Below are 24,535 nucleotides of genomic sequence, written 5' to 3'. Positions count from 1 at the left end.
ATGCTAAAGGAACAAGACATTTCCTTATTATTGAAGACAAAAATCTGTAAGCTGCAAGTTATAATTTATATTTTCTTGGAAGTTGGGCATCTAAAGGCAGATGTCCATAAGAAACGCTCCCACAAAATGTGGGTGTCCTATTGGCAGGTAAAAGCTGAAATTTCTTTTCAGCGCAGGAAACAATTTTATAAGCTCCTCTAATAACTTCGTTTTGAAAGCATCAAAAATTAGTGGAAATAAAGAAAGCAGGTTTTCTGTACTCCCCCCCCCACCCCACTCCGCCAAGGATTAAGCAAAGAAATCAGCATCTGCCGCAACACCGTGTACTTGCCTACGAAACTGAGCACAGCCAGTAGATGTAATCTGAGGTTTACTTTGCATTCTCAACACTGTTTTTAATCTAAGATACTGTACTTCTGGGTTAAGACAAAGCTGTAATACTGGAGGTCTACATCCTGCACTCTCAACCAGAAGCGAGGAAGTAGCTTCTGGCCAAATAAGGACATCTTCCAAGGCCTGCAGAATATAACAGATTTTTATTACTATGTCACCACCAAGACCCAAAACTACGAGGAGTTGTGTCTAATTTAATTCAATGTTCTGTTTTCTGAGTTACAGCAGAGAGGTGCTACTTAAAAGGAAAGACGTAATTTTTGCTGAAAGCACAGCAAAAAGATGGGTCTCTGGGTAGATTTTTGCTGGCTACCAGACACCCGAACGCCAACACAGCTGACAAAGACTGCGGTGGCCTCTAGTGGCTGTTTTTCCCCACATCTCAAACTCATCACATGGTTTGGCTCCTAAGAGTGTATCTATCTGCTGCACTTCCCATCATTCTGAAAGTGGCAGTAGGGCGAGACGATGATTTGGAGAGGTGCAGCAGCGGAAAGATAAGGCAGGACTCATTAAAATTGTCCTAGATGCTATTTACATATCAGTATCTGCCTGTCCTCACCAGCTACGGTTGTCCTTCACCTGGCAGGTATACCCCACCGGTAAGGTAGCTCTGGTTCTTAAAATTCTGTTTTCCATTGATTTTCTGACACAATGTCTTTTTAAGCTATAGTTTAAGCTATGTTGTCTAACAACGAAGCCAAGAACCAGATCCGTCTTCATGGCAGACTAATCTTCACGTAAAGTTTTCTTTCAACTGGTTTGAGGATTTACAAGTTACAAATGCAGGTTTTACGAATGAACAAGTAGCTCAATAGTTCTTCAAAAGCAACAATGCATTTTGAGGTGAACTGAATACAGAGATCCTGGGATCCAGTCAGCCCCTCTGCCACGTAAGCAAATCAAACCCATGGGAAGGTAACAGTCATGGCAAAAGTTTGCTAAAAACGGTCTAGCTTTCTCTAATTCAGGTGACAGTCCTCAGTTCCCCACCATCCTGCCTAGATCTCCAATGGATCAGTGCAGAGGTTCAATTTCAGATTGGATGAAGTCCACGAAGGCTTTAAAAGTTCCTCAGCTGACAAGAGCCGAGACGCTTGAATTTGAGTAGTAAGCTCCCAGGCCACACCAGACACTGCCCAGTGCAGTTTTTGGTATTCTTTAAGTTTGTGGTTATCTTCTCAAGCTTGAAAGCACTACTCGAAAGGTACAAACACCACGCAAGCATCACAGCAAACAAGCCCCACCTTCCCAAGAGGGAAGGCCAATGCAGCTTCTCAGGTTGACAGAAGGTGAGAAGCTCAGAATTCCTGGTAATTTTGTGCAAGCTCCAGCCTGAGTTACAACGCGTTGCTCTTCGGCCTAAGATTTCCTGGCTCCGCGTTCATTGGTTCAAGCGACTATCCCCAAACAGAACACTGGATTTGCCTTTGACCACTGTTTCCCTGGTACCGATTCTCTGGACTGTAAACAAGGCCAGGTGCAACACACAAGCCTCTGGTTTTGGAACAGACTATTCAAGCACAGTTTTAATTTGATAGTCTTTATTATGATATCCAGGAAAACAATAACAAGGTGATTGCTTATTACAGCTTCCACAGACTGGGGCTCCAGGCCTAGTTGTCCTGGGTACACACACATGCGCACACGCACACATACAAAAGACAACCCTTGCCACAAAGAACTTACAATTTAAGTAAACAAAACAAAGATAATGATTAATCAAGAAACAAAGAGGAGGAATCACCTGCGGTGAGAACACAGGATAGTCTTGGCTCGGCTTCTAGTCTGGAGTTCAAGAGTTGAAATTCCTGCCCCGTTACAGTATTCTTATCACCATGGGCTGAATTTTTATCTGTTAATTACAATGCACGATACATTCTTCAACATTTAAAATTGACACAAGGAGACACAAAGCTCAAGTTCCAGACCCTAATTTGTAAAGTTGGGTACAGTAAAACTACAGTCTAGAGATTCAGAGACTTCAGTGCCCAGTTTCCTAAATGAGAAAGGCAGTAATAGCGAACTGCAATATGGAAAATAAAACCATCCAGGAATACCAATTTCTGCTAAACCAGTCAAGACTTACTAATATTTTTTTTTCACTTCACTATTTCAAATTGCCTAACACTCGTGTTTGGAATGAAGTGACAACTGTGTTGTGCTGCATGACAATGCCTGACCTTTAACATTAACCACAATAAATAAGGGGAAAGCATGAATACCGAAAAGCTATCAAATGATAAAGCTCCACTTTAGCTGCTCTTATTCTGCAAAAAGTTTCAAACACAAAAAGAAGAAAAAGGATTTGTCATTTCTGGCACTCACATCACAGATTTGCCATCCTTGAGCTGGATAAAAGTTAAGTATTTGCAGAAATCTAAAATAAAAGTGACAGGACACAGAGAAAGAGATCAAGAGCAAGCGTACTGGATTCAAAACTAGGTAGCATGTTTTTTTCTTTTTTAAACCTGAAATAAGAGTTGTTGCCTTTTGTCTTGTCAACATCAAAAGAACTTCTCTAAAAGGCAGAAAGCTGCCTACTGCAGCTGCAGCCCAGCACTCCTCACCCATCGTTCGCAGAAGGGGAACCGACAGCAGTTCCGCCTCACCGACGGAAAGGCACTTGCTATCTGGGCTCTAGCCAATAAACACTACACCGCAATACAAGTCGTATCATAATGCATTCCTCCTAAAGAGTTTCAGTTCCCATTAAGTGGGTTCTGATGACACCCGGCATATTGATGCGCGTATTTCTTGCACGTCCGATCCAGAAACACTCTGGCACTGCTTCTATTACAGTTCTGAAGACCGTGCCAAATTCCTTAGCGTGTACAGAACTTGGCTTATCAGATCTGAAACCGAGTAGTTCAAGGAGCAATGAGAAGAGGCGATACCCACCAGACACCCACCACAACAACCTACAGCATAAAAAAAAACCCCAAGCATGGGCTAATACAGTGCTCTAAAGATAATCCACAACTAATGTGAGAAATTCAAATAGGATGAACAGATGACAACTGATGTCAGTCCTTTGAAGTCTTATTCTTTTTAAAGGATCTCACAAATTTTCCCCAAGTCTTAATTTTGTAGGACATTCTTATACCCTGTGCAAGAAGTAACCCAAGTATTTGCACGCCAAGAAGACTACAGCCTTCAGGCGTTAAACCGCAGCCCCCTGGAATGCACTATCTCTGCACGCAGGCTCTCGTCAGCCTGCAAACGTTACAAGTATCACGACTGTCTCTACTTGGTGTTCAAGTCCCCTCAATACTGACATTATCCACCGAGAACAATTAGGACAGCAACGACCAACACTGCATAGGGAGCCTATTGAAGCTGCCAGTCTCCGTCTTCTACAACACGGGCCCAAAGGGCTGAGTCACAAATGGAACCAAACCCAAATATGATCTAGGAATCAGCTGGTGAACTTCTTGAAAACAGGAAACAAAATGAGAGAAACCAAACAATCCTCCCCCTGACACACCTAGACAGGCATACAGTGCAATTCTTGCAAAGCTCTCTGGAAGACCTACTTCAATACATAAAGGGTTCATGTGGAGGGGAAAAAAAAAGTCCCCCACCAAAACATCTGGAGTTTCCTGGCGGTTAAGTAAGCTCGTTTTTTTGATCTACGTGAAACTACATTTTCAGAATTCCTATTTCTACACCACCAGTATTACCTTGCACTGCTTGGAAACCCCAAAACTATGACAGATAAAACACATCTCAGCACAGCATATTATTTCCCCTTGCCCCACAATATCTGACAAAACCCCATGAACATTTAAACAACCTGGCACGTAGGAGCTACCAGACAGACCAGTTCCCTTCTGGTCTTGAGGACTGGAAGCCCCTCAATGAGATCTCTCCCACCTCATACTCTAATCTAGTGTAATTTTCAACCAAGTGCGCAGCCGAAAAGGGTAGCTGCTTTAGAGATTGATTCACCTTTTCCCTGCATCTTTTTTTCTTGCTTATATACAAACACTTGAGGACCTCCAGGATTACCATCAGGCAACTAACGCAGTGGAAGAGCAACAAGCCATTTCCAGCCGCATCAGCTCCCTCATCTAGCTCACCGTGCAACCAGAAAGGCTTGTGCTAGACAAGGCAAAGGACAGAACCCTGATTTTGGCAGCAACCTATATTACTTTCAGCTTAACATGACCATGAAAATGCTCCCTTCCCTTTAATAGCAAGTTTTGCACCAGGCCCCCACTCCCCCCCACCAAAAATCACCTCAGGTGCAGTTAGTCAGAAATCTGCAAAGCACAAAAGCACCACAGATATGTAATAATACTTTTTACAGGAGTCCAATTACTGGTACCAAAATACCACACTGATTATTACAATTCTGGGTAATACCACTCCATAAACACAACTAAAATTTTCAAAGAAAAAAAGCATTTGGGAAAATTATCAAATGCTTACCAATAACTACTGATTTTCCAAATGCATTATCCCAACATACTTAATTTACTTTCAGCATATTCTAACATCATCAGAAATAGCCTATGAATTTTCTCTGCACAGCAAATCCCTTTATCATCCCTAAATTTGGGCATGGAGTCACCCAAAAAGCAGTATTTCCAAAGAGCCACTTTCATGAATAATTCACCCAGGAGAAAGCAATCTTTGCAACTAGCCAAGAGGAGAAAGTGTCCAGATAAAAGCAAAAATTCTGCAAATTAATTTCAGCTGCTCTGCATTCCTTGTTTGTACTTTGAAGTTACATATAATTACTTAGTAATAAAATACTGGTTTTGATAGTAGATTCTGGCACATAAACGAAACATACATTGGCGGGAGGGGAGAAGGCTTGAAATCATCTGTTTTAAGTCTTGAAAAGTTCTGACAAAATGGGGCAGGGAGGAGGGTGTTTTAAGAAAAAACCCAAACCCAACAAAACCCCATCCACAGTCTGTATGAATTACTCAACTCAAATCCAGCTACATGGACAAAGCCTTCTCTTTGTGGGAGCAGGATAAATTACTACAGTCTAAGCAATAATGATTTTATTAGGCATAGGAATACAATAATGAGCTCTTCAGTCATTTCCGTTTCTAATTTTCCTGATTCCGTAAGTAAGAAAACACGATTAGACAACTAATCTTCTTCCATCTTACTGAATCCCAGATTACAAAGAGACAAAACGCAGTAAAATTCGAAAATCGGTTTTAAGCAGTTCAAAAGGAGTTATCCAGACAAACTATAATCTTATGCAAAAACAAGTAATATCAAACTGAAAACAGAGTCTCAAAATCTTCTAAATTCACCAGGGGTTTCCACCCCCAAGTACAAAATTAAAAGTTATTGCTTTTGCCTCAATGGAAGTGGTAAATAGGTATTTTTAGTCATGACACAAGAGACAAAAGAAACTGGCTTTCAATACTATATCCAAATTCTACAACAACCGAAAGTATTCTCTATTACTTGGCAGAAACCAACAACTCCTGTAAGGCTGGGATGAAGATTAAGCCGTCATGGAAACAAAGGCGCTTTTCTCAAAGTCCAAAGGCCAAGAACATCCGTAAGGCCAAGAAGAGACAAAAAGCAACATCAGAATTAACAGGCAAGAACATACTCTTTTGAAGTTTTTTTGAAGTTGTAAACTTCACATTCGCTTCCAGACTACTGTGCCAAAGAACGAGGTTTACAAGAAACAGTTTGCCCTTGGGAAACAACTATTACAACCCTCAGACTCCAATAAGTCTTAAAAGATCCCAAGAAGTACCTTAAACACTCACTTTATAATTTGTTCCTCCACCCTTTATGATTTTGACAGCCCCAGGACAAGCAGGTATCACAAGCAAACTGATTTAGAGTCAAAACACCAGACTAGAAACTTTAAAAATTTGCCCCTTTTGGCTTAAGGTACGACTTGAGAGCAAGGCACACAGAATCTCTGAAGGTCTTTTTAGAAACAAACAGACATGGAACACGATTTTGTGCAGTGAATGTTTAATGTACGCAATTCCCTCAAAATTTCCGAGTTCCAATTTTCCAGTTTCATGGTCAGATCAGATAGATTCACAGTTTCACCACTTCAGTTCTACTGCTTCAAATCACGATACGGTATAGCTACTTCCACCGAAGCAGACTGGGCATATTACAGGGCACGTTGCCCCAGAGTACTCAAGTTAACCAAGTCCAGGTCTGTCAAGTCCACTTCAGGAGCTGTGAAGCAAGTACTCAGAAACTGGGACTAAAATTAGCTGAAATGTATAATAAGTTATATTGCAATAACTCTAAGTAGCACTGAACGACTGAAGAATGGATAGTTACTTGTAGTCAAGATTTTGTACTAGAAACGTTTATTCTGTATAGTAAGCAACCAAACTGTAGAAGATACAGAATGCAGATTTATTATTTTGTTTGGTATAAAATCAACTATAATAACAGTTTTTAATTAAAACTATTTTATTTATCAGCTTGATTGCTCATAATTACTCCTCTCAATCAATAAGCAGTCCAATACTTGGCTTAACTTGAAAGACTAATTTAGCAACTTCTTCCTAAGACTGAATTAAATCTCTAACTCATTCTCTCAAGTGAAATGGGCTGAACTGTACCCATTACAAAAGGGTACAGGGAAACATTAACTGCGTATTAAACTGGAAAATAACTGGACAGAGCTTCACACTTAATACAATTATGAAAGACAGATAATGGAAAAAATCTTAAGATTTTTCCAATTGTAGCAAAGGGTAAAATAAATCAATTTTAAGAAGTTGTAGCTTTTAAATATTTTTCCATAAAAATATATATAGGAGAAATCAAACTATTTCCTAACAGAGATGAAACAAAGCAAAGCAGTTAGAATAAAGGAATGTTTCTCAACTTCATCCGTTTATCTAACAAATTCCCTCTTCATGGAGCATCAAATGCCTCCTAGAACAATCACAACAACACATTGTAAGAAACTCCACCCTCTAAAAATCAGACAGACAAGTTTTCAAAGAAGATCCAACACACACTAATTCTCCAAGATACGTACACTTTAAAAGCACAGACGGGAGTTAACAGTGCTACTCAAATCAACTCTTTCTATGACCATACACGTTCCCTTCTAATTTTCAAGTGCTAAAACTATATCTCAAAAAGGGTTTTTGTTCCTTGTAAGAGATTTCTAACCAACAAACAATAAGACTCTGCAACATTTCCAATTAGTTCAGTTTTGTTTTAATGATATGGGGCAATTCTTAGAGCAGACATTGTATAGCTAATAACTACAAAATAAAGATGTTTACTGGTGTGGTCTTGGAATCCCAATTTGAACTGTAAATTTGAATCAAGGTAATTAACTGAAAAGCCAGAGTATCTGAAAATGCATGCTAAGTTTTTTACTTCAATTTTGCAGTACTTCTTGAAGAACTTGGAAAAAATGAAGTTGGTAGAACAGCATATATCACCAAGGTTACAAAAACTGGAAGGAAATAATACATTGCAACAGTGATCCTCATTAAGTGAAGTTATTTCATCACAATAAGTGTTTAAAAAAGTGTCAATGTTATTTAAAAAGCGTTGTATTCCCCCCCCCCCAAATATTTGAAGACAGATAAACCTTTTTCTTTAGTCAAAATGGCTTTTAAAAAAAGTTTCTCAAAACAACAGCAATAATCGAAAAACATGAATTGTATTTTCTTTAATCCATAACATCGCTAGTGCTGAAGGGCCATCCATGTAAAAAGCAGATTCTTTGGGGACATTAGTCAATTAACTTAACAAAACCCAGTTTTACGAGGATTTATCCTTCCTGCTACGAGGCGAGTCTGCTCCATTTGAGGTCACTGTTCCATTTATCCCATTTTCTAGAAAAAAGAAGAACACATTTTTCAAATACAATGAGATACTGTATATTTTATTACATCTTTGTAGGTCCTATACAAACACTCTTTTAACTTCTTTTCTGATGTGTCTTCTCTGTTAAACCTCATCATTATCACTCATCATGCAACAGTACAGTGAAGTTTTTACAAAGTACAAAATTTAAAGTCTAGTACAAAATTTAAAGTCTACTACAATAAAGTCCTGTTTCCTGACGTGGGCCAGACACTGAAATGTGTGCATTATATACATCTACACTGAAAATCAAGACCAGCTATAATGTTTTAGAAGATACTCTCTTAAAAAGCAAAGTAACCTGTAGATGAGACTGTCCTGTGTAATTTTGGAGACACAAAGTATATAAACAATTCCCTGGTATAGGTTTTTACTGTTTATCCCACCTATTTCATATTTTAATTCTTGCTAAAATTACACTCCTTCACTTACCTTCACAAGCTTTTTATATATATATAGGAAATCTTTATATACACATACACACAATTTTTAAGTATATACTTTAACATATAGAATTCATTTATGTTCTGATGAAGATATTTACGTAGACACAAGATGGACAGAAGTAAAACACTAGTTTCTACACTGTAGAACAATGATCCACAATCTATGGATTTATAATTCACACAATTTATAGTGAAATGGAGCGACATGATATCATTGTGAATTAAAAATAGGCCCTTTACTCAGTGTCACCACAATCCAAGGAAGCAGAGATGCTGCCTGACAGTAACCATTTTTATAGAACAGATTGAAGAGCAGAGTGCAGAGCCAGCTATAATTCTTGCTCTGACTTACAGTATCATTCTGACTTCAAGCAAGTGTTGCAGGTTTTTTTTTTTGTACAAATAACTGACTAAATTAATGTTCTCCATCTGCAGATGTGTTGCAGATCACTACAGTGTGTGGCCAATCCACAAAAAGCAACTGTTGATCTCCCTCTCTCCCCCACTACTGCCAAATGCTCCCATTTATGCAAACAGGCAACTAAAAGAAAATAATGAAGTCAGACACGTAAATGAGGATACCAGACACAGGCCCAGTTAAGTCACATAGGAACAGTAAAAGTCCATCCAACACATTTGGTTGTAAATACCCCCACCATTTTAAGGCTACATAAGGTGGTCTTTGGATACTTTTCCAAAAGTTTTTGTTGTTCTTAAATCAAGAAGTTTACAAACAATGAGCTAGATCCAAGCCAACTCACTGAAATGCTATTTTCTTAAACAGTTAAGTCAAAACACGTGTAAGTAAAACAAAGAACAAGAATCAGCATGTGCCAGGGTACCACACCTACATCACCAGTAGGATTTTTCTACTGTCATTTCTTGCGTTTGGCATAGTCTAAAAGTAACACATTTTATCGTACCCTGACTCCCAAAAATCCAACAAACCACAAAGAAAAAAAGAAAAAAGGCTGTTTTAAACAGTTCAAATACACTGTCTCGCAGCATCTTGTGCACGTGTTCTGAACAGATAACATTACAGAAATCTTCAAAACAGAAGAATCTGAAACAACACTAACCTTTCCCATCTTAAAGTTCTTTTCTTCCCATTTAAAATAAGCTGTAAAATTCCACAGTCTTTAAGACAGGCATAGCTCAATTACTTTGTGAATATAACCACAGTTCCAATTAACTCCCCTTTTCACTATTAGTTTACCACTTGAAAGTCTCCATTGAACTAGGGTGAAAATTAGCAAATTCACCAAATTAGATGAATGAAATAGTTTAAGAGATTTTTAAAAAGCTACTACAGTTTTGACTGACTAATTAAAACACCATTTAAGTTTATGCTTTAAAAATATTTGTCATTAATTCCACAAGAAACATAGTAAGAAACAATGAACGTGATGCTGTGATAAAGTAGGACACCTACATAGGAAACTACCTTCACTCAATTAAAAAAAAAGTCCAACTGGATTTTCTGATGAAACCAAAAAAACCCTAACAATACATAAGAGCCAAGTTGTGATAATTACAGATCATCAAAAGAGAGTACAGAAATACTCTAAAGTACATCATTTTAATAAAAAATAATCTTGAAAAAATTCTCTGAATTGGTCTCTGACCATAAATCTCAGTTCCCAGTACAAACGGACTTCACACACATTATGTTCAGTGAAGTCATCAGAAATGACTCAAGCAGTTTCAAAAAGTGCAGAAGCTATTCAACCTATCATCTAAACACACAGAAGTTTATCTGTTGGTACAGCAGAAATACTGAAGTGTGGGGATTTTTTTTTTTTTTAATGGAGCACGTAATTTTCCTTGGAGAAAAAAAAGCATTCAGTTCATCTTTCCTGCTCTTTCCATAAAGTGTGTGACATAATCAAGAAGTCAAACCTGGTGCCATTAGTTCATTTATAAATGCTTCTACACAGGTTTAGAGTCGTAAGTAGTTATTACCTCCACATAAAAGAAATATCAAAATTCTATTTTTAGTAAAAACAGTTCAATATAACCTTATTTACTGGATCATCAAATGATCTCCTTGCCCTAAAACCTCAGAGTTTAGTGGTAATGAAAAACAAGCTTGAAATTAATTGCAAGAAAAAGTTAGAATTGATTGTGAGAACAGATCTAAAAATGTGCCTGTTCCTTTTTTTAAGGGAACAAAACATAAGCACGACACAATTTGCTCAAGTAACAGAAGTCAGACATGATAAAAATCTCCTGTTTCATTAACTAAATAAATGGCAATTCTTTCATTCAGTCAATTAGAAGAGAAATACTGAACAATTAATATATAGTGAATTTTTTAAATAAAAAACTCCCCACAACGGTATTCACCAGTACTATTTCTATAACTGAGTCATCTCACTTGCAAGTGAAACATAAAGTGTTTCTTTAGCAATTATATTAAAAAAAGGCTAAATTACCTAAAGCTGAGAAGTGAAGGCAACAGGATAACTGAAAATACAAACCTCGTTCTTTTCTGGAGTTCTTTCCTTTAGCTGTTACAAACTTCTTTTTCACTGACTGAGGCTGAGAAGAAGAATGCTCTCTCCACCTCCGAAGCTGGAAATTAATGAACTTCCACATCATAAATGCTTGAGTCATGCAGATGGAGGCCAGCACACTGATTCTTGAAACAAAACACAGGTAAAGGTTTATCAGGAAGTTTATCTTGTTATCCAAAGAGGAAAGTAAAGTCAAACACCACCTCAGATAGTTTTTTTTGTATGCCATAAACTGCCTTTTTACTCAGGTTCCTCAAACACTAATTAAGAGTGATTCCTTCTAGATAATATGAATTTGTAAAAATTTGTGTGGTGTTTTTTTTTTTTTTGGCATGACTTCACCCTCCACCTCGCTAGTAACATTCATCTTTTAAGTCAAGCAAAAGTTAGCTCACATAGAGGGACTGGGCTTAGCACAGCTTATCGGAAGTAGACATACAGTGAGAGTGAAGTCACCCATCAAAACTGGGAAGCACTAGATTTCTTTCCTGCTTTCTCCTTTTTCAGTATTACTCTCAAGGTACCAGCTAGTAACAGCTGAAAATGGTTTGAGAGAGTCTTGCAGTTCTGAGTATCAGTTCTGCAGGGTAATGCTGACATTGTCAATGTTCTAATAACTTCCTTTTCTGGATTTAATTCATAAAAAAGGCCAGGTGGTTGGCTGAACATTCCGCAGCACACAACAGCAAGAGAAGGCTAATAATAAAGGCAGAGGAAGAGGTAGAATCTTCAACCAGGACAAAAGATGCTCTGGGCATAATGCCCTGACCTCTATAAACTCACTGCAATTCTATCTAGAATTCAATTCACTAACTCTAAAATATTTAAAAGTAATCTCTGTAACTGGATACTCCTTTTCATTGTTTTTTCTGACAAAAAACAACAGACTAACCAGTTACAGATTTCTCTGCTGTAGACTGTAAATTTTTCAATTCATTTCACTGTGCCCTACAAGTTTGTTACACAAGATACTCCTATTAATCCCACTGGTTTCATGAAAACACCTAACCGTTCAGAATTACTAGCATTAATACCATACCATTTATATTGTGTATTTAACATAGGTTTACAGCTCATTCTTAAGAACTGTTCCAAGTTTACTATACCTAACAGCCAGGATATTAAAGTTTCCAGTACTGAAATTCAGTTGCTGATCTTCCGCTCTTGCCAATCCAAAGCCAAAAGTGAGGACTGAAAGAATCAAGGTGAGAAGCCTTCCCAAAACAAAAAGAACTGCCCACAGTGAAAATCTACAAAGAAAAACACCACAAACACTAAATTAATTTTCTGTTCATGATACAAGTACTAACAACGCAAATGTTTACTTTTTACCATGCAAGTTCCTTTGAAACTTAAGAACTTACCTAAATTCATTATTTTGCACCTATCCTAAACTAGTCTTGTATTTCTAGTACTCATAGAAGACAAAAAGCAACAGAAGCCCTTCCTCACAATTTTTTTTTTTTTTGTTACAAACTATTTCAACTCAACAGAAAGCATTTTCCTTTACTACTAGGACATAAGCATATTATTAGTACCTATAGAACTGGCTGTATTAGCAACCTATGGTGTTCCTTTGCTCTACAAAGCTTTTTTTTTTTTTTTAAAATATTAATACATAGTGTAAGAGCTTATTTCATTTTATTGACCATTTCATTTAATTGACCATTACTAACATTTACATAAATAGGTGAGTAAGGTAAAAAACCCAGTTGTTTTAGAGATACAAATACTTGAACTAGTCTGGAGAACTGTGCCCTCTAAGGAAACACTGTCTGAACTTCCTTGCAACTTTGATTTCTGGTTAGTTAAACTCAGAAATTTCTGAGACAGAAATTACATGAATTTAAAAGATGAAGACTACTTACCCTTTCTGGTACCTTTCATCACTGAAGTAGAAAAGACGGGATATATGGAAAAGAAATTCAACGAAGTAATGCAATACCAGAAGAACAAGTCCAAGATGGGTCAGACTATCAAAACAAATGAAACAAACATTCAGACATTTTGTTAGATGTTTAAGACAGAGAACGATGCCAGCGAACGTTTACAATTGACTTACTTCAGGAGATAGGCTCCAGCAATATGGAAGAGATAAAGTCCAATGTAGACAATCTGGCGAAAGATATCTTCCTATTAGGAAGAAAAAAGTCATTATGCATTACACATAATGTTATACATTATTGTACAATGTTAATTATTACAAGCTATTCCCCAGTCCTGGAAATTTTTCACGGTTTATCAGCTACCTTAACGCTGGCACTGAATTACTCAGCCTAGATCATCTAATTCCACAAATAACTTATCGCTTATTTACTAATAATATTCAGTATCTTACAGTGAGAAAACATATCAAATGTCAAAAAGATGCTTTTTAAAAGGGCCCGGTTTTATTTGATATGACTAGTGTGAATTTGTACTGGCTATTACAATACTTATTTGGTATGTATTACTTTATCATCAGATAGCTTCCTACAGTTCTGCATGTTTGCTGCTCATCAGATTCTGTCAGATTGCTACAGAAATAAAATAAAAGTCTATGAACCAAAATGAAAAGGTTTCCAAGTGTTGAACATTTATTTTAAAAACTCAAGATCATCCAAGATTTTGGCCCACTGATGCTGGCAAATGCAGCAAAGAATGTTATTAACCAGTCATGCTAAGATACATGGCCACACCTCAAGTTAGGTTTTAGCCAGCCCCATTCAATTTAACACTTCATAGAGATGAAATAATAAAGAGGGAGAAACATGAACTAAAGCGTAGACACACAGCATATGGAAAGCAGAAGGTGCCATCTGTGAACAGAATATCACTAGAACACAATAAAAGTCTGTCTTGAAGTGGTATGCAGAGTATATTCAGTTGTATTTAAGAAACTCCTACTTTTTGGAAAGATTCCCTAAGCTTAAAGCAAGGGGCTTCAGTTTTGTCATAGAATAGTTACAGTTGGAAGGGACCTTGAACATCACCTAGTTCCAGCCCTTCTGCCATGGGCAGGGACACCTCCCACTAGATCAGGTTGCTCAAAGCCCCATCCAGCCTGGCCTTGAACACTTCCAGGGATGGGGCATCCACAACCTCCCTGGGCAGCCTGTTCACCACCTCACACTCTCACAGTTAAGAATTTCTTCCTAATATCTCATCTAAATCTACCCTCTTTCAACAGTTTAAAACTGTTGCCCCTCATCCTATTGCTACACTCCCTCATAAAGAGTCCCTCCCTATCTTTCCCGTAGGCCCCCTTTAGGTACTAGAAGGCCACTTTAAGGTCCCCCCGGAGCCTTCTCTTCTCCAGGCTGAACAATTCCAACTCTCTCAGCCTGTCTCTACAGGAGAGGTGCTCCAGCCCTCTGGATCATCTTGGTGGCCCTCCTCTGGACTCACTTCAACAGATCCATGGTCCTTTTCACATTGAGGGCCCCGGAGCTGGATGCAGTACTCCAGGTAGGGTCTCACCAGAGCAGAGTAGAGGGGCAGAATCACCTCCCTTGACCCGCTTCTTCTGATGCGCACCAGGATACGGTTGACTTTCTGACCTGCAAGCACATGTTGCTGGCTCGTGTTGAGCTTCTTATCAAAGAACACCCCCAAGTCCTTCTCTGCAGGGCCGCTCTCAATCCATTCTCCACGCAGCCTGTATCTGTGCTTGGGATTGCCCCAACCCACATGCAGGACCTTGCACTTGGCCTTCAACTTTGTGAGGTTCACACAGGCCCACCTCCCAAGCCTGTCCAGGTCCCTCTGGATGGCATCCCTTCCCTCCAGCATGTTGACTGTACCACACAGCTTAGTGTCATTGGCAAACTTTCTGAGGGTGCACCCACTAACGCTGTCCTTGTCGCCACCAAAGATGTTGAACAGCACCAGTCCCAATAACAACCCCTGAAGAACACCACTCGTCACCTTTTAGACATCGAGCCGCTGATCAGAACTCTTTGAGTGTGGCCATCCAGCCCAATTCCTTATCCATCAAGTGGTCCATCCATCAAATCCACATCTCTCCAATTTTGAGACAAGGATGTCATGTGGGACAGTGTCAAATGCTTTGCACAAGTCCACGTTAGATGATGTCAGTTGCTCTTCCCTTATCCACCAATGCTGTAACGCCATCATAGAAGGCCACCAAATTTGTCAGGCATGATTTGCGTTTAGTGAAGCCATGCTGTCTGTCACCAATCACCTCCTTATTTTCCATATGCCTTAGCGGAGTTTCCAGGAGGATCTGCTCCATGATCTTGCTGGGCACAGAGGTGAGACCAACTGGCCTGTAGTTCCCCGGGGTCTTCCTTTTTTGACATTTTTAAAAATGGAGGTTATGTTTCCCCTTTTCCAGTCAGCAAGAAATTCACCAGACTGCCACAATAGTGGTTTAGCAACTTCATCTGCCAGTTCCCTCAGGACTCACAGGTGAATCTAATCAGGTCTGATGGACTTGTGCACCTACAGGTTCCTTAGATGATCTCAAACCTGGTCTTCTCCTACAGTGGGCGGTTCCTCATTCTCCCAGTCCCTGCTTTTGCATTCTGCGAGTTGGGCAGTGTGGCTAGAGCCCTTGCGAGTGAAGACTTAGGCAAAAAAGCCTTCTCTACATCCTGGGTGACCGGATCTCCCATTTTTTTCCAGAGAGGGCCCACATTTTCCCTAGTCTTCCTTTTACCACTGACATAGCCGTAGAAGCTCTTCTTGTTGCCCTTGACATCCCTGGCCAGATTTAGTTCTATATAGTCTTGTATATAAGCAATTTAAAAAAAGACCTAAAAGTTCAATCTTGGAAGATCAACGCTATGTTATCCTCTATTCCATCTCAAAGCCAACAAAAGCACAGAATCAAAAACTTGTGACAACAGCAAACACCACACGCATACGCAAAGAGCGAGAAAACAGATAGAGAAAGACCTACTCTAAATGATCTGAAAGAAAACAAGAAATGAGTTCTTTCAGACAAAATAGAGAATAGTCAGCACAAATGCTCAGTTTCTTCAAGGTGAGCCTTTTGCACTTTATCTTCAGAACTGAGGTAACATTTAAATAGCCCATGCTGCCTGCTTAGATAAACCATCAGAGACAGAAGGCCTACTGGCATAACACTGCCGGAGGTATACACTACGATACAGAACGCTCAGTTAAGAACTTCTTTTCTTGTCTACATCACCAACACAAACAACTAGACCCAAGAAAAGCCAAGATGGCAAAGATTAAACTCTGGTGGAAGAAATATCAACTATGAACTTGTTAAAATAAATGAACTATCATTCTTAATGCGAAAGACAGAGGCCAAAGTTTCAAGCCGTGACCCAGGAAAACACTACTATTCAATATATAGCACTTCTGCCACTTGTGACAGCTCTCTTTAAGTTATGTTAAAAAAAACTCCACACTTGGATACGAAGTCAAATTTGAGAGGTATCACTAACACAATATGGGAATATCAGCTGCGGTGCATCTTCAAAACATTAGTGTTTATACTATGTCTGATCATCAGGAAAACAAAGCATCTCATTACTATTTTCCCAAGCCTCTTGAACAAAGACCTACAGCTACATAACCTGTATGTTTCATTTTCTTGACTAAATCAGAACTCTGGAAGCAGAGACGCAGTCTGGCCACACAGCAACAACAGAATCATAGAATGGTTTAGGTTGGAGAGGACCTCTGTAGATCACCTAGTCCAACCCCTCCTGCCATGAGCAGAGACATCTTTTGCTAGATCAGGTTGCTCAAAGCCCTGTCCAAGCTCGCCTTGAACACCTCCAGGGATGAGGCATCCACAACTTCTCTGGGCAACACGTTCCAATGTCTCATCAACCTCACAGTAAAGAATTTCTTCCTTGTATCCAATCCAAATCTACCCCCTTTCAGATTAAAGTCATTGCTCCTTGTTCTGTTGCTACAGGCCCTGACAAAAAGTCTTTCTCCATCTTATAAGCCCCCTTAAGATATTTAGAGGCCACAATAAGGTCTCCCCGGAACCATCTCTTCTCCAGGCTAAACAGCCACAACTCTCTCAGCCTCTCCATAGGAGAGGCCACGATCATCTTCACGGCCCTCCTCTGGACCTGCTCCAACAGGTCCACACCCTTCTTATGTTGGGGGCTCCAGAGCTGGACGCAGCACTCCAGGTGGGGTCTCACCAGAGCAGAGTAGAGCGGTAGAATCACCTCCCTCAACCTGCTGGCCACGCTTCTTTTGATGCGGCCCAGGATACGGTTGGCTTTCTGGGCTGCAAGCGCACACTGTCAGCTCATGCCCAGCTTTTCATCCACCAGCACCCCCAAGTCCTTCTCCTCAGGGCTGCTCTTAATCCCTTCATCCCCCAGTCTGTATCGATGTTGGGGATTGCCATGACCCACATGCAGGACCTTGCACTTGGCCTCGTAGAACTTCATGAGGTTCACAAAGGTCCACTCCTCAAGGCTGTTGAGATCCCTCTGGATTGCATCCCTTCCCTCAAGTAAATCAACTGCACCACTCAGCTTGGTGTCATCTACAAACTTGCTGAGTGCACTCAATCCCACTATATGTCATTGATAAAGATATTAAATAGCATTGGTCCCAGAACAGACCCTTGAAGAACACCCTTTGTTATTGGTTTCCACTTGGACATTGAGCCATTGACTGTAACTCTTCGGAAGCAGTCAGTCAGTCAATTCCGTATCCATCTACCAGCTCATCCATCAAATCCATCTCTCTACAATTTAGAGGTAAGAATGCTGTCGGGGACCCTATCAAAAGCCTTAACAGAAGTTCAGGTAGCTCCTCCCTCATCCACTGATGCAGTCACTCCACCATAGAAGGCCACTAAATTAGTCAAGCATGACTTGTCCTCGGTGAAGCCACATTGAAGAGTTTAAAGCAGAACAGCTTAAAAAGGAAACTGCATATAGAAAATAAGCCAGAGCAAAAACATGCAGAGAGGCTACTTAAATCAGTCGAGGAAGGCAAAAAGCGTGCTACAAAAAAGTCTACAGTAAACTCAGTGTTTTGACAACCCCAACAGAGAAAACGCATACGGGGAATAGGATACTGTTAAAAATTGAGCATTGAAAAAAAAATCTCAAAACACAAATAACCAGAACTTCTGCTGACAGTGGTATTTAAACCAAATCCCAGATTCCTTGGATTTATGAAATTATTTACTGCTTATATTCTACACCTGTATCACAATTCATGAAGCAATTCTAGCTTTCAGTGAGACTACTCAGACAACTAGTTGCAAGAAACAAAAAAAAGAGTCTGAAAAGAAAGTCACATTAATTTGCTCAAGAGAAAATTATTTTAGTAGATGAGAAACACTACTAATTTTTATTTACACAACAGACATATAGCAATTTTACTGCAACTAGAAATACAGGATTTAGCTGAAAAGGAAGAACTTACCTTCTCACATGGACATTTGAGCACCCAAAACTCCATCAGGAAAAGTGGGTAACACAAATAAGAACAGAGTAGGAAATGTAGGGTAACACATAACTCTGGAAGTCCAAAAGACATTAACTATTCCACTGTTCGAGCTGTTTTGTTTGGAATTCTTTCGATTTACATTTTGAACTTACTTTTTTAGTTTTCTGGAAGTACAGTTCTGGAAAAGCATGAAACCAGTATGCCAACTGTAAGATGTAGAAAAACTTCATTTGAAACCTGTACAATACAGTAAGAATTGAATAATATTACTTTTTATTAATGAATTAAAAACCTTTCAGAAGCTTTCTAGTGAACACATTTAATCTAAGTCTCTACAGAAAGAAAATATATTGGCCTGCCAGCCAATTTAAGAGTAAGATTTTTTAAAAACCAAAATCATTAAGGTAAATAAAACTTGCAAAAACATAATTCTTTAAGTAATAGCCTACAGAAAGAGAACTCTGTATGCTACAAATTGACAGAGAACCAAGTGTCTCCATATATAAGAGCAAAAATACATTAACGACTCATATATTTTTACTGACTACTTATTCTACACAGATTCTATGTGACACAACCCAAGTTTAAAATATTCCCCTTCTCCCCAACAACCCTCTAACGAAGAGGCCTTACGGAATCAGAGTGTGTGGATAGTCCCTCCACAGAGAGGTTGGATCTGATATATAGTTCTCCTAAAAAGAAAAAAAAAACAAAAAAACACACAATAAACCCTCAAAGATGCCACTTTCTAGTCAGAAAGTGAATCAACATAGATACACGTACATATTTATATGCGCACATGTACATACAAACATGCACACACCTACACACAGAAGTAAAAGCTGCAGATCACTATATTAATTTTTACAAAAAAAACCAAAACAAAACCCCCAAACTCAAACAACAGCTGTATTAACTAACAAAAATAAAAAGCAACCAAACAAATCAAGCGCTCGTTCAAGATAGAGTGTGCTTATGAGATGGAGGTTATTTCAGCATCACTACAGCCATATGTCTTCCCTTGTAAACTGCTGACAAGGTTTGAGCTTAACTAAGAGAAGGAAAGTTTCTTCATGAGTCATGATGTTAAAGAAAAAAACCCCAAACAAACAACAAACTCTTCCCCTTCTTTGAAACTTAGGTCATACACATACAGCCACTAGCAAAGAACATGCCATCTGAAAGCACACACTCACCTCAGCCTACCGCAATCTGCCCATACACCCATTCCTTAGGCTGCCAAAATGCTCTGTATGATGCTTTTGACAGTAAATTACATTAACTCAGACTGAGCAACAGTAATACTATTGGACTTCATACTCAGTTATGACTACAGCCTACACAGAATCCCTGAACTTGTCCCTGCTTAATATTAAAACCAGCTAAAACCAGAAAAATAAGCCAAAAAACCCCTTATTTCTCATCATCGTAAGTCAACCGTCTGAAATTCATAATACAAATCAAAAAGAAAGCATACTTACAGAGACAAGAATACTTATTCCCCAAACACAGGAGAAAAGGTAGAATGCACTAAGTTGGCCAGACTCATTGAACTTGCTATGCTTTGTTTTTGAAAAGTGCATTTTCCTGTTAATTTTCTGAAAAGAAAGTCCATTGTTATTTATATGCCGTAGTACTTAACATTTATCTGCTACCTGCATTAGAACATCTAAAAGTTTCAATGCATGTTTTAACAGTTAAGAGCTTTAATACAGAAGTTTACTTTAAAGTTAATAGTTTTAAAGTCTAATTAAAACCTGACAATTATCTTGATGAAAGGAATTAATATTTTGTACTTACATCCAGTACGTACTCCTGAATTATAGCATGTATGATTATTGCTACAAGCATGTAGAAGAAAATTGTGGCCAAGTCTTTGATGCCATAGTGATAGAGAGAGATTGTTTCTGCAGATTGTTCTTCTAAAAGACAAACAAAATTAACTGTTAGGCACCAATACAGTTTAATCACCAATATGTTTATTTTTCAAAGTGAAAACTTTCAGAGTAGTTTGCAGTCAGCTGAACAAACAGAACTCAAATTAAACTGCCGTCATAACTTAGATCACTACATCATTTACCGTCATCTTCTCCATCACATCATGAACTAAATTTGATTCTGGAAAGACATACTATAAAAATAAAAATTTAAGTGCACTTACGAAGCTTACCCAAATGCATTGAAAGGGGACAATAAAATTATGTTAAACTATCACACAGCTTTGACTAGTAAAGATTGTGACTTTCAAAACTAGAGTAAGAATTAATATCTACCAGTATCTAAGAAATATCTACCAGTCAGATGGCGTTTTAGGACTAATGATGGATCCAGCAGAACAGAAACATTGTCCCTAACCTAATTAAAATGGAGTTCTACTAAAAATAAAGTGGAGTCCTTGAAAATTGCTCAGTATCTATTCAAACTGACACTTTCACTTACCCTCAGTCTAGAAAGTATGGCATACTAATGTCCGAGTACACTGTCTCATAACTAACCTCCTGCAAGATACATACCTGTGGCAGGAATGGTAACATTATACTGAAGTGTAACAAAAATGACAGCCGCTTTTGCTGTAATCTGAAAGAGAAAAAACGTTAAGCGCTATAAATTCTCACTGAAATAAACTATATTAAACCGAAAACATTTGCCCATAGCTTTAGCACCCTTCCCCAGCATGTTTGTCCCCCTCCCATAAAACTGATCAACTCCACTTCACCTGACTTTCCAAAGGCAGAACACACTGCATGATCTCTATAGGTTTGTTTACAGAATACCCAATTTCCTGAATTAAATATCCTCTGAAATGCTACTTACAAGTAGTCTGTTCTACAACATTAACATGCAAACACACGCTGCAATTCTCTCTCCAGTCCATACTGTATTATTACATTAACAGCGTGTACAAAATCATGTAATCCCCAGACCCTGATATGCATGCAGCAATGACTGAGAGTAAGCTTAATTTAAAATCACTTTTTGACAAAATTTGAAGGTCAGTATCATTTTCATAAATCTGTGGGTGATTTGGAAAATGCGGACAGGAAAGGAGAAAGGGCATAAAGAACGCAGAACCATTTCAGGCCAGCTGCATACCAACTCAATACGATTAGCATTCTTTCGACCCTGGGGATCCTTTGGCAAGAAGTGCAAAACAAAAGAAATGAAATTTAGCAGTAGGGGTACAACTCCTTTATGATGGACAGTAAGAAAAAGCAGAATGAATAAAAGAGAGCGGGGGAGGGGGGGGCAGGAGGGAAGAAAGATTATTCTAAAGGCTTTTTTGGGGGCTGGTGGGGTGGGTGGTCATGCTATAAAACCCTTAATAAATAAGCAGCAGCACAAGATCTTATCTATCAATATGCATCAATTTTCAACTTCAACGCAGCTTTCTTGAATCCCAACATGAATCAACATGTCTTAACAGAGAGGGGAAAAAAACCACGCTTTACAATAGTTATGGTCTGATCTGCTTCCCGTTGCTGTGAAAACCTAGCATCCTTGTTGCATTTATAGGATGGTCAAAAAAACCTCACAACAAAAAACCAAACTCCTTTATGAATCTGGGAAGGATAAGTTGAGTATCTGAAGATAATGACTGGGTTACTACCACCATTTATTATCATTCACAAGAAATGAGACTTATTTATTTTTAAAACTAGCACTTTGTAAACAAGCCCTAGATTTTCTAGGAATCCCTGAATACACAGTGGACTGTTCACTCCATCTAAACTCCGGGAATACAACTAGTTTGCCTGAAGTAGTGAAGCTGCCTAGGCCTCCCTATTCATCAAGGGAGCCCTCAGAGGACAGTTCAAAACGTTAGTCAATTCCGAACTGCCCTTTGGAGGCTCTGTCAGCTACTCACAAACTCCTAATTCAGCTGCAACAAGTCAGGCAGTACAAACACCTTACCAGACCAACATTAACCACAGCAGGTGATTTCCAAGGCCTACATCAAAGCATTTAAAAAAACTGGCAACAATCTCCTCAGCTATACCATGTCTGTACCAACAGAGCATATGGCCCTTCTGTGCTGGGGTACAAAACACCCCTGATTAAAAAAAAAAAAAAAGGGGAAACAAATACTTCAGCACATTCCATCCCCCCAAAACTGCCCATCCTACCAGTAATGCTGTGTACATGTACACTGTAATGTTTTAAGTCTATCTCTTTAACCTCAATCCCCAGAAAATCACCATGTAAGGACTGTCTTGGTGATTTTTGATTGTAAACCCAAACGCAACAGGTTTCTTAATCTGCCCTGCTTTTTCTTTCCATATATTTTTTTTGTCCTAACTCCACTGGCCTCTAGTACTGAGCCGTTATCAACATCTGGATAAAATTATTCTGCAAACCATCCACATAACAAAAAGGCTCACAACTCTAAAGATGGCTAAAATACTGAAAAGCCAGAGACATTTAGCCAACAGAGATGTAAGTGTCTTACTCTGACGGCACGCAATGGAGAACATTTGGGAAGTCACACAGGAGAACCACCTTTCTGGTTCTCTCCAAAGGTGACCGAGCAGAGACAAAAAGCCGCGCTTCGTCCCGGCGGCCCAGCTCAAGGCTTGGTTGCTTCCACACACTCCCCCCGCCAGAGTTTACTAAATTCTCTTGTCATTTTGGAAGAGCGTCGATGACCGCATCCAACATGGGGGCCCAAGGAGAGCGCCTCAGCCAGGCCCGAGAGCCCCCTCCGGCCGCTGCCAAACCCACCGGGGGGTGACCTCGGCGCCGGCCCAGGCCCCCGCACCGACCCCGACATGGGCAAACGGCTCCGCTGACCGCTCGCCGCCCGGGGAGCCCCGTGAGGGGGGCTGAGGGGCGGGAAGGGGAACCCGCCATACCTCCCCCCCCTCCACGAGCGGCGGCCGTTTGTACACGTCACCGCTGGCCTCCCCCCCGCCCCCGCGGCCTGCCGGGAGCCGTAGTGCCGGCGGGGCCGCGCACACAAAGCGCGGGGGAATCGCCTCTGGCGGCTGGGCCTCCCCCCCCGCCCTCCCCTCCGCGCACACTCCTCCCCTGGCTGCCGCGCTCCGACTGCCACGTAACCCCGCCGCCGGCAGGAACTACCCCCCGCCGCCACCACGGGAGGAAGCGCGCCGTCCCGCTACGCCTCCCCTCACGGCGGCGGGTGGGGGTGGTGGTGCTGGGGGCACGGCCTCCCCCTCACAGGCGGCGAGGGGAGCGGGGAGCCGTGAGCCTCTCCGGGCCGAGACGGGGAAGAGGGCGTTCCCCGAGGGGCCGGGCCCCGGGGAAGCGAGGATGAGCCGCGGGGATGGCGCCCGCCTCGGCTCCTCCGGCCGTGCGGCGGGGGTCGGCGGGCAGGTGCGGCGGGAGCCACCCGCGCCGGCTGAGGGAAGGCCGCAGCGACACCGCCGCCCGCCAGCCCCCGGCGCGCCGGGACCTCCGCGCCCTCCCCGCCCAGCACCGAAGACCCACGGCGAAGGGGGATGGGGGGAGAAGCGGGACGGAGCCCCCCCCGGTGCCACCTCACCTCGAACATGAGCCCCAGCAGGAAGATCATGGCCATGCAGGACACGATGTCCGCATGGTTCTGCACGATGAACTCATGGCTCAGCACCGGCGGGTTCTTGTTGCTCTTCTTGCGGATCGCCATGGCGGGCAGGGAGCTGGGCGCCGCTGCCGCCGCCTCCCCGCTGCCAGCACAGCTCCTCTCGCCGCGGCCAGGAAGAGGCGGAGGGGGAGGAGGCGACCGCGCAGCCCAGGAATGGCAGCCGCCGCGCCGCTTTCACCCCGCCCCGCCTCGGCCGCAGGGAGCAGCCCCCGCCGCCGCCAGCAGCGCCCCTGCCGGCCGGCGGGCCGTCCCTCCCTCCCTCCGTCCGCCCCCCACCGGGGGCGGCGAGGGGCAGCGCCCTGCCCACCGACGGCGGCGCGGGGGCAGAAAATGGCCGTGGGTCGCGGAGG

At 41.0% G+C, this 24,535-nt stretch overlaps 1 protein-coding gene and 1 long non-coding RNA gene across 2 annotated transcripts; both read right to left on the bottom strand.

The window, feature by feature from the left end:
- Nucleotides 1-7,555: 7,555 nt before the first annotated feature.
- On the bottom strand, nt 7,556-24,373 carry TRAM1 (translocation associated membrane protein 1). Its single transcript, XM_054190384.1, has 11 exons — nt 24,105-24,373; nt 21,118-21,181; nt 20,405-20,526; nt 20,086-20,202; nt 19,238-19,296; nt 18,757-18,841; nt 13,263-13,333; nt 13,069-13,173; nt 12,307-12,450; nt 11,165-11,325; nt 7,556-8,207 (listed from the first exon to the last, which is right to left on the bottom strand). Exons 1-11 carry the CDS (start codon nt 24,225-24,227, stop codon nt 8,134-8,136), a joined length of 1,125 nt encoding a protein of 374 aa, XP_054046359.1. The 5' UTR covers nt 24,228-24,373; the 3' UTR covers nt 7,556-8,133.
- On the bottom strand, nt 14,386-18,750 carry LOC128905030 (uncharacterized). Its single transcript, XR_008464732.1, has 2 exons — nt 15,107-18,750; nt 14,386-14,739 (listed from the first exon to the last, which is right to left on the bottom strand). It is a non-coding gene; the product is annotated as an uncharacterized LOC128905030 (long non-coding RNA).
- Nucleotides 24,374-24,535: the final 162 nt, after the last annotated feature.

This window comes from Rissa tridactyla, chromosome 2, assembly GCF_028500815.1.
Source record: "Rissa tridactyla isolate bRisTri1 chromosome 2, bRisTri1.patW.cur.20221130, whole genome shotgun sequence".
Taxonomy (NCBI): Eukaryota; Metazoa; Chordata; class Aves; order Charadriiformes; family Laridae; genus Rissa; species Rissa tridactyla.
The sequence above is the reverse complement of the archived record's forward strand: the minus strand, read 5'-3'. Positions and strand labels throughout refer to the sequence as shown.

Coding starts and splice junctions, on each gene's coding strand:
- TRAM1 (XM_054190384.1), bottom strand. CDS start 24,227: ATGGCGATCCGCAAGAAGAGCAACAAGAACCCGCCGGTGCTGAGCCAT. Junction 20,203..20,404: donor TTCAGGAGTACGTACTGGAT/GTAAGTACAAAA, acceptor CTTTCTTTTCAG/AAAATTAACAGGAAAATGCA. Junction 13,174..13,262: donor GCTGGAGCCTATCTCCTGAA/GTAAGTCAATTG, acceptor TTGTTTTGATAG/TCTGACCCATCTTGGACTTG.